The sequence below is a fragment of the Dasypus novemcinctus genome, chromosome 12, assembly GCF_030445035.2.
Source record: "Dasypus novemcinctus isolate mDasNov1 chromosome 12, mDasNov1.1.hap2, whole genome shotgun sequence".
Taxonomy (NCBI): Eukaryota; Metazoa; Chordata; class Mammalia; order Cingulata; family Dasypodidae; genus Dasypus; species Dasypus novemcinctus.
Window position 1 is genome coordinate 111,215,369 of NC_080684.1, and position 16,720 is coordinate 111,232,088.

At 58.7% G+C, this 16,720-nt stretch overlaps 1 protein-coding gene across 10 annotated transcripts in view; it reads right to left on the reverse strand.

Moving 5' to 3' along the window:
* The window catches only part of BRD1 (bromodomain containing 1), a 50,161-nt gene that overhangs the window by 14,321 nt on the left and 19,120 nt on the right, over positions 1-16,720 (reverse strand). For all 10 annotated transcript variants that reach the window (XR_011650338.1, XM_071219120.1, XM_058308962.2 and 7 more), the window contains exons 3-7: positions 10,872-11,028; positions 6,442-6,573; positions 6,156-6,284; positions 5,456-5,768; positions 3,691-3,948 (exon numbers count right to left, since the gene is read on the reverse strand). Coding sequence is in view for 9 of the 10 variants with exons in the window: in XM_071219120.1 (XP_071075221.1) it covers positions 3,691-3,948; positions 5,456-5,768; positions 6,156-6,284; positions 6,442-6,573; positions 10,872-11,028 (989 nt within the window). In the remaining variant the exon portion in view is untranslated. The remainder of the gene's footprint in view (positions 1-3,690; positions 3,949-5,455; positions 5,769-6,155; positions 6,285-6,441; positions 6,574-10,871; positions 11,029-16,720) is intronic.

Consider the following 16,720-nt stretch of genomic DNA (forward strand, 5'->3'; position numbering starts at 1 on the left):
GGCAGCACCGACGTCTCGTGGGGAGGGTTTCACGCCTGCCGACGGCCAAGGCTGTGTGGTGGCCTGTGGCGCAGCCTGACCAAGCCCCCGGACGGTGCCTGGCCGCAGACGCGGTTCTCGGCAGAAAACTGACTCCAGGGTAACATGAAAGGGCAAGCACTCTGCAACGCTCTGCAGCCACTAGCTACAATACTTGACCACAAAACGCCATGTGGCAAACGCTCAGCTGAGCTCTGGAGCCAACTCGACACAACATGAACGAGAGGAAAGCATCAACAGTCAGAAACTAAACACCTGCCATTCTTAAAATCACATTCACGAGATCTTAACACACATCTGAAACGGCAAGTATTAACCAAAAGTGGACACACAGGACAGAGGGGCTGAACTAACTGCTCTGGGAACAGGGAAGCATCCAACTGTGCCTGCAGAGCTCCACTGGCTCCCGCACAGCCGCGCCCAGGGTCCCACCAGGGCTGTGCAGCGCTGCGACGCCCAAATGCCTCAGCAGCGCAAAGCATTCTGAGAAGCCACAGGATGCCGCATCAGCGAGGGTTTGGTCCGTGACTGGCCTCCCGCCCCTGCCGCCCACCCTCTTGTGTCCTCCCCACACCCTCATCGTGGGAACGCTGGTTCTAAGGAGCACGGCGCTGCAGGCCATGCAGAGGAGCCCGTGGCCCCACGTGTGACCGCGGCAGGATCCACACAACTGCCCCAAACCCCATCCAGGCAAAAGGCCACGTCCTGCACAGCTGAGACAGAGGCACACCACTGAGCCCCCAGCCCGGGGACCTGCCTGACAGTCCCACGCGTGGGGACGCAGCTTCGGGCGTCCTAGGAACTGGCCCGGGTCTTCCTTCGCTGGTCAGCTGAGGGAAAGCGCAGTCTCAGAGCAGAAAGCGCGCCCAGGAGCTGCTGGCTCCTCCGCAAGGCCCTTGTGCTCCGGCGCCGCGCACCTGGCACCCCCTCGGTGGAAGCAAGCCCCAAGCAGACAGCTCGACGGGGCCGCCCAGGGAGCAGGGTGGCTGGACCTTGGCTGGACGTTGGCTCCCGGCAGTTACTTCCCAGCTCAGTTTCTGTGATGGAAACAACCTAAGGGCTGTGTCAGCACGGTCCGGTTATAGCCACTCCGTCCTCCAGGTGAGCTACCAACGTTCCAGTTGTTGAACAAGAGCCCTCACCTCTCAGAAGTGCTCAAGGGAGGCACAAGGGACTGCACCCCGGACCGCAGACGTGGGAAGCAGGTGTGCAACCACTGGGCTCCATGTGCTCTCCTGAAACATTCCTTAAAGATCTGACTCTTGGTTTGGGTCCCAGGAGAACGCCTCAAACACACATTTCTACACTGAATCTTAAACCTTCCTTCTTTACCGACCACTTTCGTCGTTAAAAGTAGATCCCACACACACTTCCCAGCACTGCGTAGGCCCCAGGGTCTCCTGAACCCAAGTCCACGGTGCCTTGAGCAGGCCACACATGCAGGCCGCGTGCCCCTCACCCGCCGAGAGCAGGTGCCCTGCTCCTTGACCGGCCGTGTTTGGGCAGAGCCTCCAGCCAGGGCTCCCTTGGCCTCGCTCTGGGCAAGCTGCAGGCATGAGCCAGCACCGCCACGCTCCAGGCCCCCCGGCGGAGCAGCCCCACGCCCTTTCCAGGGGCAGGTACAGGACTGCGCTAGCTGCAGAGGGGCCGAGCAGCTCTGGCGGTGGCTGTTCCACCACAGGGGTGAAGCTGTAAGAAAAGACAGTCAGCGCACCCTCAGCCTGGGGGCCACCGCTTGGGCGACCTGACAGGCAGCTTGCGCTGCGCCACGAGAAAGGCCGGGCTGTGCAGAAACACGGCCAGCTCTTCTGGTGACCACACACTTTCAGGGCAAACACCAACGCGCTAAAGCCTGGTCCGCCTAAGAGGAGAAATGGCTCTTTCCCTGCCCAGTGACACGTGGGAGGGAGCAGGTGCAGGGACGGCTCCCGGGCGGGAGTCCTCAACCAGCACCAACACGAGGGCCTGGAGGCATCACCCGCTGCTGATGCAAGTGTGAGACAGAGAACCAACGCTGCTACAAAGCGCAAGCCCTCCTCCACCACCTGCACCTACGACGCCGCAGGAAGCCGTGGCGCCCAGAGGGCCACGACAGCCACCTACAGCAGACCCGCACAGCTGAGACGAGGGCCAGCACTCTGCGCGCTCTGGAGGCCGGAAATGCTGGCCCTGGCGAGGGCTGCCCTGCAGCGGACACGTGTCCTTGACCGCGCGAAGGACAGGGCGCAGTATCCACAATAACGGTGGCGTCAAGCTCTGAGAAGAACCATCGCGCTCAGGCAGCGACGTGCTCTGCACAGTGCCCACCTCGGCCTCCACACACAACACACAAGGGCAGCGACTGTCACTCTTGCAGTCATTTTTCAAAGGCTGTTTTTGTGATTGATAAAACATACAATCATTTTTTAAAAACAAGTATAAAACTAGTGAAGAAAAAGACACAGAAAAATCCCTGAAGAAAAAAAGCTCAGGGTTTCTGCCAGGTGCCTTAAGCAACCACAAAATAAAAAGTAGCAGCGGCACCGGGAAAATGCTGGTGGTGCGTTCTGAAGGAGTGAACACCTATTACAACCATTCAGCAGAGAAGTGGACGAGTCAGCGCTACACAGCCATATCCTCCAGAGAGTCAAGTAAAAACCAAGTGCACAAGAACGACAGTGCATGCTGCTTCTGCTTTTGCTATCCTCATTTGGATGAGCAGGAAGAGCCAGGGAGCTGAAAGCTGAGTGCTAACGGCTGTCGGCAGAGGAGCTCGTTCCACTCTGCACTCGGCGCACCTGACACGTACTGACCCCAGTGTCAGACTAGGAGAGCAAGGAGGGGGCAGAAGGACGGGGCTCCCCCAGCGTCTCCGTGCTCCAGTGACCGTGAGCCTGGGCGCCTGAGGCCCACACTTGGGCCCACCTGCCCCGCCCAACAGGGCTGGGAAAGCACAAACGCGTCCGCCTGAACCGTCCTTGCCCGTGCTCAGCTACAGGCCCTGGGTTCCCTCTGTCCTACTGCACAGACAGAGGCTTCCTCTCCCCACTCACTTCCTTCAATAGAAACACCCTGACCGTGCCTCTTCCCAAGGACAGGCCAGCCCCTGTGGCAGGGCCCAAGCTGTTTCAGTATGCCTGTCAAGGGCAGGAACGCAGGGGCTGCTGCGGGCAGCGCTTGGGGCATGCGCCAGCAACTGACTGTGTCAACAGCACCCCCCACGAAAATGCAGGACGGAGCACGGCAGGGAGGTTGGTTTGAAACGGCCCTTCCCAGAGGCGGCGCCTGGTGGCCCCCACTTGACACAGGCCCTGCTCGGCTCGGGGCCGCGCAGCACTGTTTGCTCTGACCACCTGCTCCTCGTGCAGCCAGCCCTGAGTCTCATCATCACCCTTCTGCCCAGCAGGAGAGCTAAACTGCCCTCTTAGTAGTTTTTCAGGCACAAGTGAGGGGGTGAAAGGGTTATTCTGCATCTTCGACTCTGTGAACTATTTAAGGATCAAAACCGGCGACAGCCAGCACTAGAGCGGCTTTTGAGAGGAAACGGGAAGCACGGCCTGGGGAGAGCGGCTACGGCTGCCAGGGGGGCGTGTGTGGGCGAGGTGGGGGCCGCCGGAGAACCCTGCGCTTGCGCCCGACAGGCCCGGCCGTGAGCCCCACAGTGCCGCTTACCTTCCTCCTCAGGCTCCGGCGCCGGCGGAGCCGCGTCCTCTTCAAAGCTTCCAATACCTGACTCTGCGGGCGGCGGGCTGCGCTGCTGGCCGAGCTTGTTCCGGAGCAGCGCGATCTCCTTCTTGAGCAGCTTGGCCCGCTTGCTCCTCGACCCGCTGGACTTCATGGAGCAGGTGAGGTCCAGCTTGTCCAGCAGTTCCCGCAGCTGCTCCTCCAGCGGCATGTGCGCTCGGCTGGCCGGGTCCAGCAGCCTGTCCACTGCGGGCGAGACGCGCGTCACCCACACAACCGCACCACGCGGGGCTGCCGGGTCAGCACCAGCAGCAGCATCTGGGCTGGGATCTCCTCGCCTAGACTGACTGTGCTGACACCAGGCTGTGAGGCAAAACTCACAGGCGACTCGGAATTCCACTATGTTTACTACGAAAGTCCCTGGAGTTCAGTGTTGCACACCGCGGGGACCTGTAAACCACCAGTCGCCTCACCCCAAGGAGGAGCTCGAGCCTGGCCTGCAGGCCACATTTTCCCACACAACTACCGCAGAGGAAGAAAATAACGCTTCTCGTCCTTCCAAATTTCCCTTTAGGAAAAGATCTGACATAGAAATTAATTTAGGCAAAACCCAAAGAAGTGGCAAGGCCATTTTCTAGAGCCCCTCTTCTCAGGTAGGAGAGGTCACCTGGGGACTGAGGGGCTTGGGTAAGGACAGGTGGGGTGGCAGTGGGCAGGGGAAGAGGCCCCGGGCAGCCAGACCGCAGGTTACGGGGGGGAGGGGGGGCACCCAGTCCCCGAGGCCCCACCTGCGCCCCAGATGAGGTCGGGCAGGCCCCCGGGCCACAGGAGGTGGGGTGGAGGTGGAGCACCTCCCTGGATTCTGACTCCGTGAAATTCACCTTCTAATTTTGACAAGAACACGTATTATTCTAAAAGTACAAGCTGTGTCCGTGCCTGTTCTTTAAAGAGATTACGCTCTCTCCTGAACGCCCGGCCACGCCCTGGGGACAGAGAAGCCACAACCAGCCAATAGGAACGGGCCCCAGACCATGCCACGGGCCAAGAAACTAAGGGTGCCAACCGTCACACGAAAGCGGAGCGAAGGGAGACAGGCTCAGGGCCAGGCCAATGGCCAGCCAAACCCTGGTGGGCTCCAGGGAGACACAGCCGAACCTGGAAATGACCACGAGAAGGGGGCCCGAGGGACCTGCAGATCAACAGGCCACAAGGGCCACAACGAGGTCCCAAGTGGCCCTGCCTGGGGTGTGCAAGCGGACCGAGGCCATGTGCCCGGGCCCTCCCTGGTGACACCAGGGTCCCGAGGGCCTTGGCAGCATGCCCATGCCAGAGGGAAGGGTCATGAGCCCAGCTCTGTTCCGACCGGAAAGCAGCCAGCAGGCCCTTCTCCACCGAGCTGCCAAGACCCTCGGGACCTACCTGTGGGGCCCTAAGCAGGTCAGCCCTGAGGTGAGCATGGGTTAAAGTCCACGTCAGCGTCCAAAGGCTGCGTAAAATGTGAATGTAAAGTACCGTTCAGAATGTCTTACTTGGACTATTACTGGAATGACATTTCTCCAGGTATCCTACATTAACTAAAGTACATTACTAAACTTAACTTCACCTGTGTCTTTCTATTCTCTCAGAGCTGCTACTAGTACTTCCAGACGGTTTACGTGGCTCGCCCTGGGTCTCAGGTGGACAGCGCTAACGCAGCAGCGAGCAAACAGAGGTGTGACAGAAAACGGCCTGGGGTCTTCCCAGGCCCCCTTACCGTCTTCCCAGGAGAAGGGCGGAGTTGGAGCAGCCACAGGCCGCTCCGGCAGATGCATCCCCGTGGCCTCCTCAAAGCCGATGCTGTCCACATGGCGCCGCGCCTGCCGCAGCACTGCGCCACCCTGGTCCCGCAGCCGCACAGCGGCCCGGTAGAACACAGTATCCTTGGCATTGTACTTCATGCAGTTGTGCACGATGAGGCTGAAGTCCGCCTCGAACTCGGTGAGGTTCTTGTAGCCCTGAGCCTCCAGCCGCTTCCTCATGGTGGCGAAGTCCATGGGGCGCTGGATGTGCTCCAGGTAATCTGGCACCTGGTCAGGGAGGGAAATGCCGCTCAGCACCCACAGAGCCCGGCTGCACTCCGCCATGCACACTCGGGTGAAGGCACACACGCGGCACCCCCTTCCCAGGCCCCGAGGGCTCCCACTCCGCGGATCCTTCCCACAGCTGGGCTCTCTTCTAGGTGGGAACTTTCACCTATTCCACTAGGAGATTTTACAGCAAAAGCCGAAAGCACTGTAACTATCGTTTTTTAAGAGGTACCAGGCATTGAAGCCAGGACTCCTGAGTGGAAAGCAGGCGCTACACCTGCTCCTTGTGGCTTATTTAAAAGGTATCAGTAAAACCAGGCACTCGGGACCACGAGCAAGGCGCCCGCCAAGCGCGGAACAATGGAAGGGGCACTGCCCAGAACCCACCTCCTCCAAGCTCACGGGCTGGGCGAAAATCCTGGCGGGGTCCTTCTCCTGCAGCTGGTCCAGCACCGAGCGCAGCAGGGCCGTGAAGGGCGCCAGCCGCAGCTCCATGGCCACCTGCTCCACCTTCACCTGCACGAGACGTCAGGGCTCAGCCGCTGTCCCGCTGCACCCCCTCCTGCAGCCGCAGGCCCTGCGAAGCCCTCTGTGCCCGCACACGCGGGGACAGCGGGCACCCGGCCTGCGCTCCCAAAAGGGCCCCCACAGTCCGGGCATCCCAGGCACCCACCTGCTCACGCTTGAGCTTCTCCCGCTTGCGCATGAGCTCGATCAACAGGCGCGCGCGCTCCAGGTCGTGCCGCAGCCGCTGCCAGTACTTGAGCTTCTCCTTCGCAGCCTTCACCTCCTCGTCGTTCTCCCTCTGTCAAGGGAAGCACAGCACCTCAGTGCACTGGGGGTCTCAGGGCAGGCGGGGCCGCGAGAAGGGGCCGCGGGAGGGGCAGGAGGCAACCCCCCAGGCACCAAACGAGGTGCCCAGGAGGGTGAGGGTCTATAATGGGGTGTCCCCAAATAGGGGATGTCCCTGAAGGAGGGGCTGCTTCCAAGGAAACCTGCCAGGTGGGCACCCGGGAACAGAGCCGAGGGGACTGGGCCAACTCCAGGGGGACAACAGCCTGCCCTGGTGTGGGCCGAGGGGGTGGTCCGAGGGATCACAGGGAGCCAGATGGGCAGGCCAGGCCTGGGAGGCCCAGCCCTGTGGCTGAGGGTGGGGGCGGCTGGTGGCGGGGCCCCCTTCCTCTCCAACCACAGGAGGAGAGGTCCCTGCGGGCAGCGCCAACCCCAGCTGCGGACGGCCAGACCCTGCTCTGGAGGCGTCATCCCAGGGCAGCCCTGAGCCAGCCCGGCTGGGCGTGCGCTGGTGGGGAGCAGCCTCAGGTGCCACCGGCACCCGCCTCTGCCATCAGGCCAAGGGCAAAGCCCCTTTCTCGGGGCATGAGGACAGAGGAGCACCTGGGAGCAGAGGGCAGCACAGGCTGGGGGGCAGGGGGGCAAGAGGCGCAGGCAGGGCTCCTGGCTTACTGGGCTCCATGCCCTGCACCCATCCCCTCAGGGCAGCTGGGCCACTGGCCCCCACAGCCTGTCCACAGCCCAAGGACAACAGGCAGAGAGGGGTCAGATGGGCCTGGGGGGCTCCCTCAGGACACTGGTGCCCCTCCCAGAGCAGACACCCCCACCGTCCTCCCTCCAGGGGCCTCTGCAACCCCCTCCTCGGCTCACAGCCCGGCCACGCTCCCCTCCACAGCCTGTGTGCACCTGCAGGTGAGCGCCGTGTGGCACATGCACGTGCACACGTGCAGTGACCCGAAGGAGCCGTCGAGCCTGGCAGGAGACCTCACGGCTGAGCCGCAGAGACCTCCTCCCCCGCTTCCTGCCACCCCGAGCAGCCTAGGGAAACCCTGGCCTCTCCAGACACGCCTAGCTCCTAACCCAGCAGCTAACCCAGCAGCTAACCCTGCCGCTAACCTAGCTCCTAACCTAGCCCTACCCTAGCCCTACCCTAGCTCCTAGCCAGCACGACCGCTCCGCCTCCTGGGAGCAGAGCTGAAGGAGTGAATGGGCCATGGGGCCTCCCCTTCAACCCCCGGGCAGGACAAGCCTCCCGAGGCACCACACTGCGCCCCCACGAGCACCCTGCCCGCTTTCCAGGCCCTCGCCCCTTTGTGGCCAGCGCTCCCCCTAGCAGCACCACCAGCTCCACCCAGGCTGCCAGCCCCAGGGGGAGGAGCCTTCCCTGCACAGTGCACCCCACCTCTCAAGCCACTGCACCCACCACGCACTCCCCACCTTCCACCTCCATAGCCCAGCAGGCAAGCTCGCTGCTGGAGAAGAGACGCACGATGCCAAATCCAATCCTCAGGACGATCCCTCCAGCCACATGGCCCACAGGTCTGCAGGGGCGACTCTGCCCGCTGGCTCAGTGGGTCGCGCAGGCTCTTCGCACCTGGCAGCTGCCACGGGGGCTGGAGGGTGCAGTACCCACCCAGGCAGGCGCGGGCGCACCACTGAGCCCATTCTACTGCTGTTCAAAATGCCGCCCAGAGAGGGCTAGCTGCTGTGCCAGCTATGCAGTGAGGCCAGTGAGGGAGCACAGAGCTCAGAGGACCTGACCCCCAGACCTGAGCATCACCCTGCCACCAGCCCCCCGAAGACTGTGACCAGTGGGACATGGGCACCTGCAGGAGCGGCATAGCTCCTGACCAGACATCCTCAGGGATCTTCTCCCGCGCCTGGCGTGGTAACATCCCACCACTGCGCAGCAGTGAGGGGCTTGCTGTGGCACACACAGGCCAAGCCAGCCTCAGCCCTCGACGCACATGGCCTCAGCTACCCAGAACACGCCCAGCTGCTCCCACTGCTCCTAAGGGCCTCTATTCCTCCCGTCGGCCTCAGTTCTGCTCAGAGCCATGAAGTAGAACAGAACTGAAGTTCCTTCTCACACCAAAAAGCGTCAGAACACAGAAAACAAGAAGATCCTGCTGGAAGCCGAGTGCCTCCACCCTGGAGCAGGGGGGTGGGAAACGCAGGGCAGACCCGCCACAGAAGAACAGCCACGGGAGCCACTGCCAAGGCAGCACCCACCAGAGTCAGAGCTGGGGTGCAGTGGGAGAAGGAACTGCTCCATCAGGCTGATACACGCCCCCATACGGCCCAGGGGGCTGCCAGGGACACCCAAGTGCATGAGACCACGAGGTGTAGCCAGCCCTGGTCCCACCGCCTCCCTCTGCACGGAAAGCCCAGTCCAGGCCCCCCAGCTCCCGGAGAGCAGTGCCCAAGGGCCACAGGAAGGGCGGGCCTGGAGCTGGGGTTGGGGCCTGCTCCTGCTGCTCGCTTAGGCTCCGAGCAGACGTCCAGCTGACCCACCCACTGTGCGGACAGCAGGTGTCCTGGCCGTGAAGCTGGGGCAAGAGAACAGGGACGAGGAACACTGAGGGAGCGAGGGCAGTCCCCTGGGTCTCGAGGGCCCGCAAGCGAAGGCAGTCCCCAGCTGGCGAGGCCTTGCTGTCGGGCTGAGGGGCCCCAGGCCCCAGAAGAAAGCTGGCAGCTGGCTGTGCAAGGAGGGCAGCGGAAGCAGGGGCCTGCCAGGTACAGCCAGCAGGTGCCCACTCGCTCGCAGAGGCCCCGCCCCCCCACCCCTGGCCCTGAAGGATGGGCCCGCACCCCTGTGGACGCCCCAAGCCCTCCCCCATGCCACGGCAGCTCCTGCCTGTGCCCTCCGCCGCCGCCTCTGCCGCTGCCTCACCCACTGCGTCTGCCGGCGCAGCACCATCTCACCCGCCAGCCCTGCGACTGCCATGCACGGGGCCTTGGCAGGAGCCACCCAATTTCCCAACAGACCTCGCTTCCTGGCCCCCATCACATCCAGGGCAGAGCACCCCCAGCACCAGGCCCCCTTTCCGGCGACGGCAGCAAGCCTGCGCGCTCCCCCAGTCTTTAGCTACCTCCGTGGTTTCCAACAAGCGTGCAAAGACACTTGACTCCAACTCCAGCCAGAAGTGCGGCCCCACACGCACGCACATGCCTCCAAGCACTGTCCTGCCACCGTGCTGCCAGGTGCCACTGGGGAAGGCGGGCACCCCGAGGGCACTGCGGGTGGCACCAGGACAGCAGCGAGGGCACGTGTCCTTTACCAGGGGAGGAAAGGCAAGGACCAGGTCAAGGGCACCTGCTGGGACAAAGAGGGGTTAATCTGCTCAGGAACCGCGCAACTGGCGCAGCGCATCACGGCACACCCCGCGTTGGCCCGCACCCCACGCTGCTCCAGCCCCCAGCTGCCCCCGGTGCTGAGTAGGGAAGCAGACGGTTTAGGGGAGCAGAGGCGCGCGGCACCAGGACTCAAGTCTGTGGAGTTGAACTCTCTGCTACGTGCCCGGGCACCAGGACGAGGGCAGCGAGGCGGGCCCTCCAGTGGAGCCCAAGGGGGCTCGTCTGGGCAGCATGCCTGACAAGAACACTTTATTTTGGGCACATCTTACAAAAACCAATCCATACTTTCTAAATCCATCCTTTAAGAACAGTTTTAAAGTGTCAGTGGCCCTAAAACCCTAACTGCTAAGAAACAGCCTGCCTGGCCTTGCTCTTCATGGAAGGGAAACACCGTCCCTCTCACCTCCCTGCCCACCCTCGTTCCCACCCACTGGGGCCGAGCAGAGCCCGCTTTCAGAGCAAGCCCCTTGGAAAGTAAACCCGAGCTCCCCGGCCCAGCAAGCGCGGGGCTCCCACCACGCCTCCTCGCTGCCGTACCAACCAACGCCCCGTGAGCGCCAGCACCAGGCCCCACCCGCGCCTCTGGTCAGAGAGAGACAGCGACAGCCCCCCTGGGCAGGGCTCTTCCACAGCCAGAGACCAGCAACGCGCTCAGCAGGAGGCAGTGCTCAGCAGGCGTTTGAGAGTGAGGCGAGGAGTCTGGAACTCAAGAGAAACCGGGAAATACAGAGCACGTAGGAGAGCTACCGACGCAGTCCCACAGTTCCACGGCCTAGGACCCACTGGGCAAGCGGGCGAGCCGCGTACACGGACGAGGAGCCTGCGTCTGCGGCTCAGGCTCCACCCAGCCCACGCCAGACGCACGCGCCAGAGCCCTGTGGTAGGAGTGTCGGGGTGCAGAAGAGGACCTGGAGGACCAGGGCTCCCCGCCGCCGGGGGAGCAGGGCAACGTACCTGTTGGGTGTTTCTTTGGGACTGTAAACTGGACTGCAGCCTCCTCAGCAGGGGAGCGCCATTCCTAGACAGTCTTTTGAGTAACCAGTAACTGTGGGCTCTCTCAACAAACTGCTTCTTCCGCTGAATGGCCACCTGATTCGCAATCTTATTTAATCTAAAACACGGAAAAACTCAAAGTTTAGCTTTGAAACAGTACATTAAAATGCTCTGATCATGGAACTAGAAACAACAATGCTACTTTTAATAAAACCATGTGTGTTTCGATCTTCTTTTTACCTCTAAGCAATGATACATGTAATTTCTACCACCCAATTTCCACAATCTTAAACTACCACGAAACTTCATCCGCTTTTAATTCACTATAAAGTCTCTAAAAATAAAATAATGATGAGCAAAGTCTGAGCAGTTTTTAATTCTTTCCACGTGACGTTGTCCACATGCTCGTCGACCGGAGGGACTGTTGCTGCTCATCACCAGAACGGCCACGGGCTCTCGCAGTCTGGTAAAGACACGGCCCTCCTAAGGGTTCTAGACACGCAGGGGCGAGGCCGCCCAGAACACCTCGTGCCCCTGTCACTATTCTTTCTGCTGAGACAAGAGATAATTCATCAATTTGCCTGATAAGGACACTGGAAGACAAAATAAAGTTCATCAAGGATAAACCATAAAAACATATGTCATGAGTTTAATAGGACAAAAATACAAGTATAATGAAAATGCATTTCTTGGCATACAGTGAACATCAAAACTACAAGAGAGAAATTAAGGAATTTCAAACCAAATTTTTAAAAGAAACAAAATCAAAAGTTTTACACAATCCATAAGCAAACACGTCAGGCAGAAAACAAGCGGCTCCACACGTCCCGGCCTGGCAAGGTCTGCAGGGGAAGAGGCCTCGGGCACGCGCCACAGGACGCCCTGCCCGGGGTCACCTCTCACCCACCACGCGTAGACCCAACGCCACCTCTCCCAGCAAATCAGCCTGAGGGCCACCCAGGCTGCAGCCTCCACCAGCCTTCCATCAGGCCCCAAACACCCGAGGCGCAGGTTCGGGTCACTCTACCCCAGGCGCCCCCACGAGTGCCCATCCCACCAGCCCACAAGGATGGGGGCATGTCAGCCTCCGTGCACAGCCGTGGGCCCACAGGCGGCGCCACCTGCCCTGGCCACCGGCGGAATGAGCGGGCACGCACGGTGGCATCTAACAAGGAAGCCCCGCCCCACCCCGCCCAGCCCCCAGGCAAGCTCCTCGCTGGGGGGTCCTCACCCCGTGGGCGGCTGCTGCTCTTTTTCATCATTTTTTCTGCACCTTAAGAGACATGCAGTGATGTTTCACACACACACATTTTCACACTACGTACACTCAGGGCCATTTCATGATCAAGGAAGAGTACTTTTAAAAACGTGGAGCTCCAAAGAGATGCCACGCTGCAACCTGCTCACGCAGGGCGGTCCTGAGTGTCTGGAGCTGCGACTCGGCCCCACGTGAAAAGCTCACAGCAAGGCCCAGCTGCTCAGCCAAGGTGACCCACGCGGGAAGCACCACGCAGAGCAGCAGCATCCAGGGACACGAGCTGTGGCGTGAGGACGTTCGCACGGGGCTGTCGGGAGAGGGAGACAACACCCAGGAGAAGCAGACCAAGGTCACTGCAGCAGCTTCAATCACCTCGTCTTTAAGTACAGGGACTCGTCAACAAGTGGTGCACTTCACTGCCGTAAAGAAGGGGGCTTCAAGAAATAACTACAGGGGGAAGCAATTGTGACTCAACAGACAGAGCGTCCACTACCATACAGGAGGTCCAGGGCTCAAACCCAGGGCCTCCTGACCTGTGTGATGAGCTGGCCCACGCACAGTACTGCCACGCGCAACAAGTGCCCTGTCACACAGGGGTGTCCCCCACCTAGGGGAGCCCCACCAAGGGAGCCCTGCACACGAGGGCGCCCCACAAGGAGAGCCACCCCCAGCCCAGGAGCAGCACTGCACACAGAGAGCTGATGCAGCAAGATGACACAACAAAAAGAGATACAGATTCCCGGTGCCACCAAGAATGTAAGCAGACACAGAACACACAGCAAATGGACACAAGAGAACAGGCAATGGGTGGGGGTTGGATAATATAAAATAAATCTTTAAAAAAAAAAAAGAAAGAACTATAGGGAGGTGGATGTGGCTCAGGCAACTGGGCTCCCATCAACCATACAGGAGGTCCGGGGTTCGATTCCCAGGGCCTCCTGGTGAAGGCAAGCTGCCCCACGCAGGAGTGCTGGCCCACGTGGCAAGCTGGTGCAGCAAGACGATGTAACAAAGAGACACAGAGGAGAGATATTAAGAGACACAGAAGACTAGGGAGCAGAGGTGGCACAAAAGATGAAGCACCTCTCTCCCACTCCACAAGATCCCAGGATGGGTTCCTGGTGCTGCCTAAAGAGAAGACAAGCAGACAAAGGAGAACACGCAGCGAATGGACATAGAGAGCAGACAACAGGGGGGACGGGGCTATAAATAAATAAATCTTTAAAAAAAAAAAAAAGCAAGAACGAACTAGAGAGAATGGTGAGGTGGTATGGGCACAGGCGCTCGGACTCGGCCCACCAAAGCAGCTCCTCACCTGTCTGCAACTCTGGAACCCACTAGAACGTGCGTGGCCTGCAGAAGGAGCAGGAGGAAGAGGCTGGCGCCCTGCAGCTCACACTGCTGGGTTCGCCCACCCTGCCTGAGGCACAGGCAGCCGGGGCCCAGATGCGCCTGCTGGGGCCAGGGTGGGCCGCGAAAACCCCCGAGGACCCCAAGTCTGGGTGAGGGGTCTGACGGCTGTGCGTGATTTTAGACCGCTGGGGTCTGCAGGCAAACCGACGCACAAGCCACTGGAGTCCCCGAAGGACAAAGGCAGAGAGAAAGAGGCAGAAAGAGCTCTGAACAAACTATGGCCCAAAACTTTCCAAATCTGGTGAGAAACATGAATGTACATTTCCAGGCCTGCTCGACACCCCCAAGCGGGGCGCCAGGGCGTCACCAAGTCACGTTACAGCAAAACTGTCAGGACCCAAAGGCGGAGAGGGGCTCTGAAAGCAGAGCGAGGAGTGTCTCATCGCACACATGGGAGCCGCGAGTGAATGGAGCACAGACTTCTCAGCAGCGGCTAAGGGGGCTGAGGACGGGGCCGGTGCAGCTGAAGCCCCTAGAGAGCAAACGAGGAAGAGGCCGACATCCCAGACAAGAGAAGGCTGAAAGCTCATGGCCAGAAGACTGCCCACCAAATGCCAGAGGGAGGCCCCAGGCAGGGCTGCAGGCCCGAGAAGAACTGTGCAGGTGAGGGGAGGCCGCAGGTGAGCCACGAGCCTGCGCACTGTGCACTGGGTTCCCCTGGCAGCTGCTCGCCACCCCACTAACGCAACAGGCCGCTGTGTAAGAAGGCACAGAGCTCCGCGAACAGGCAGGAACAGAAAAAGACGCCATCTGAGGCAATACCGAAGGGGAAGGGTGGCATTACAGAGGAGGAGAGGGTCTTACTCTACTGAAACCAGGCTGGAACTAGTCACACCAGGTTATTAGTTTAAAATGTTTAGTTACCACTAAGAAAATACCTAAAAAACAAACAAAAGAAAAAAGGGAATCAAAATGGTTCTTAAAAAAGCAACTAAATACAAACAAAAAAGGCAATAATTCAGTAAGTGAACAAAACACATTAAGAAAACAAGTAACTATATGGCAGGAGTAAACCTTTTCTCCTCATTGTCACCTTAAATGTCGACAAATCAAACTCGTCTAATAAAAGGCAAGAGATTGGCAGAGTGGATAAAAAAGTACAATCCATCTATATGCTGCCTACAAGAAAACTCCAAGTTCAAAGACAACGAGGTTGAAAGTAAAGGGTATGAAAAGATTTCATGCCAACAGTAATCAAAGGAGAGCTGGGGCAACTCTGTTAGTGTGACATAAAACAGGCTAAGTCAAAAAAGATACTTTTCACTGGTAAAAGGTTCGATCCGGCAAGATACACGACTATAATCCTGTACAGACATCACCACAAGTCCCACAGCACATGAAGCCAAACCTGACGCACCGCAGGGAGAGACGACAGGTCCAGGAAGAGAGCTGGGGCGCGCGGCCCCCCCCAGGGACCCGAGAGATGGCAAAGCAGAAGATCAACAAGGAAAGGACCTGGATGCCCCACGAGCCAGAAGGGCCAGCAGACCCGCAGAGGACGCATCTTCTCAAGCACACCCAAACATGTACTTTGCTTAATGAATCTAAATGAATTTTCTTGAAAACACTGATCATACAAAATATCTTCTCAGACAATAGTGGAATAAAACTGGAAACCAGTAACAAAGAAAACTGGAAAATTTACAAATATGTGGAAATTAAACAACACACTATTAAATAACCAATGACTCAAAGAAGAAAACACAGGGAAATTATGGGATGCAGCCGAGGCAGTGCTCAGAGAAAAGTTTACAGTTCTAAACACCTACATTAAAATAGAAGATAACAAATCAGTAACTGAATGAACATCACACCTAATAAAAATAGAACGGAAGAGGAATAAATTTAATCCAGGAGGTAAAAGTGATATCTACAAAACATTGCTGAAAGAAATTAAAGATCTATATAAACAGAAAGACAATCAACTGCCACAAGTCAACAACAACAACAAAAAAAACAATTTAAAAATAAACACAAGACCTAAATCAACGTTTCTCCAAAGAGGACGTGCAAATGGCCAAGCGCACGAGGCAATCTCAGTACCACTGCCACCAGGGACATGCGAGTTCAAAGGCCAGAGGTGCCGCTTCGCACGCACCAGGACAGCTGTTACTAAAAACCAACCAACACACACCGCCAGCAGCGTCGGGAAACGGAGCGCCTCTGGTGGGAACGGAGGGACCAGGGTCTGGTGGTCCTCCGGAAGTGGAAGGCAGATCCCGAGGGACCCGGGGACCCTCCAGCTGCCTACAAAGAACCGAGCGTGGCAGCTCCAACACGCTGCTCGCCCACCGCACCGCAGCACAACAGCCAGAAGGCGGCCCCCAGGCGTCCACAGCAGATGGACAAGCCACAAGGAGGGTGCGGGGCAGGCAAGCCAGCCACCAAGGACAAAGGCCGCGTGAGTCCTCTCCTGGAAAACACTCCCAACGAGCAGTTCCCAGACGGCCCAGAACCACCAGGGTGGGTGCTGGTGGGACGGGGCGTCATCAGCTGAAGGCTTCGGTTTCTGAATGGAACGAGGAAACTTCTGGAAACAGTGATGAAAAAGTTACACAGCACTGTCAACATATCAACGTTGCAGAAACTGCTCCCTTGAGCCATCTTTACGTCACATATGCTTTATCGGAATAAAAAAGGAGCGCGAGCAGACGGAGAGCGAAGGCACGGCTGCCTGGCGGGGCGACGTGGGGTGGCTCCAGCAGCTGGGGGTGGCAGTCCCTGGCCATCGAGCGCCACGAAGGCGTCAGGAAGCAAAGTCAACGACAACGAGGAGCACAGGCAAGAACACGAGAGCCGCCCAACAAAACCAAAGCCTTGTTCTTCAGAAAGACTAGTGAGGACAAAGAAGACACACGGTGTTGGGAGTAAAGCAAACAAAGAGAAAGCCAACCAAGAATGTGTGTTTTGAACACCCTCAGGCCGACAAATGTGAAATCTTAGAGGTTAAGCAAATTCTGGGAAAAAATATAACTTTCCAAAATGGACCTGAGATAGAGGCCTGGTACACCTACACAACAGTTATTTTAAAAACTGAGTCAGTAGTTTAACAATCTCTCATATACAGAAGAAAGATCTTTCAAAATAGGTTTAACATTAAAAAGTTACAAGACCCTTCCATACCAACTACTGGAAAAGA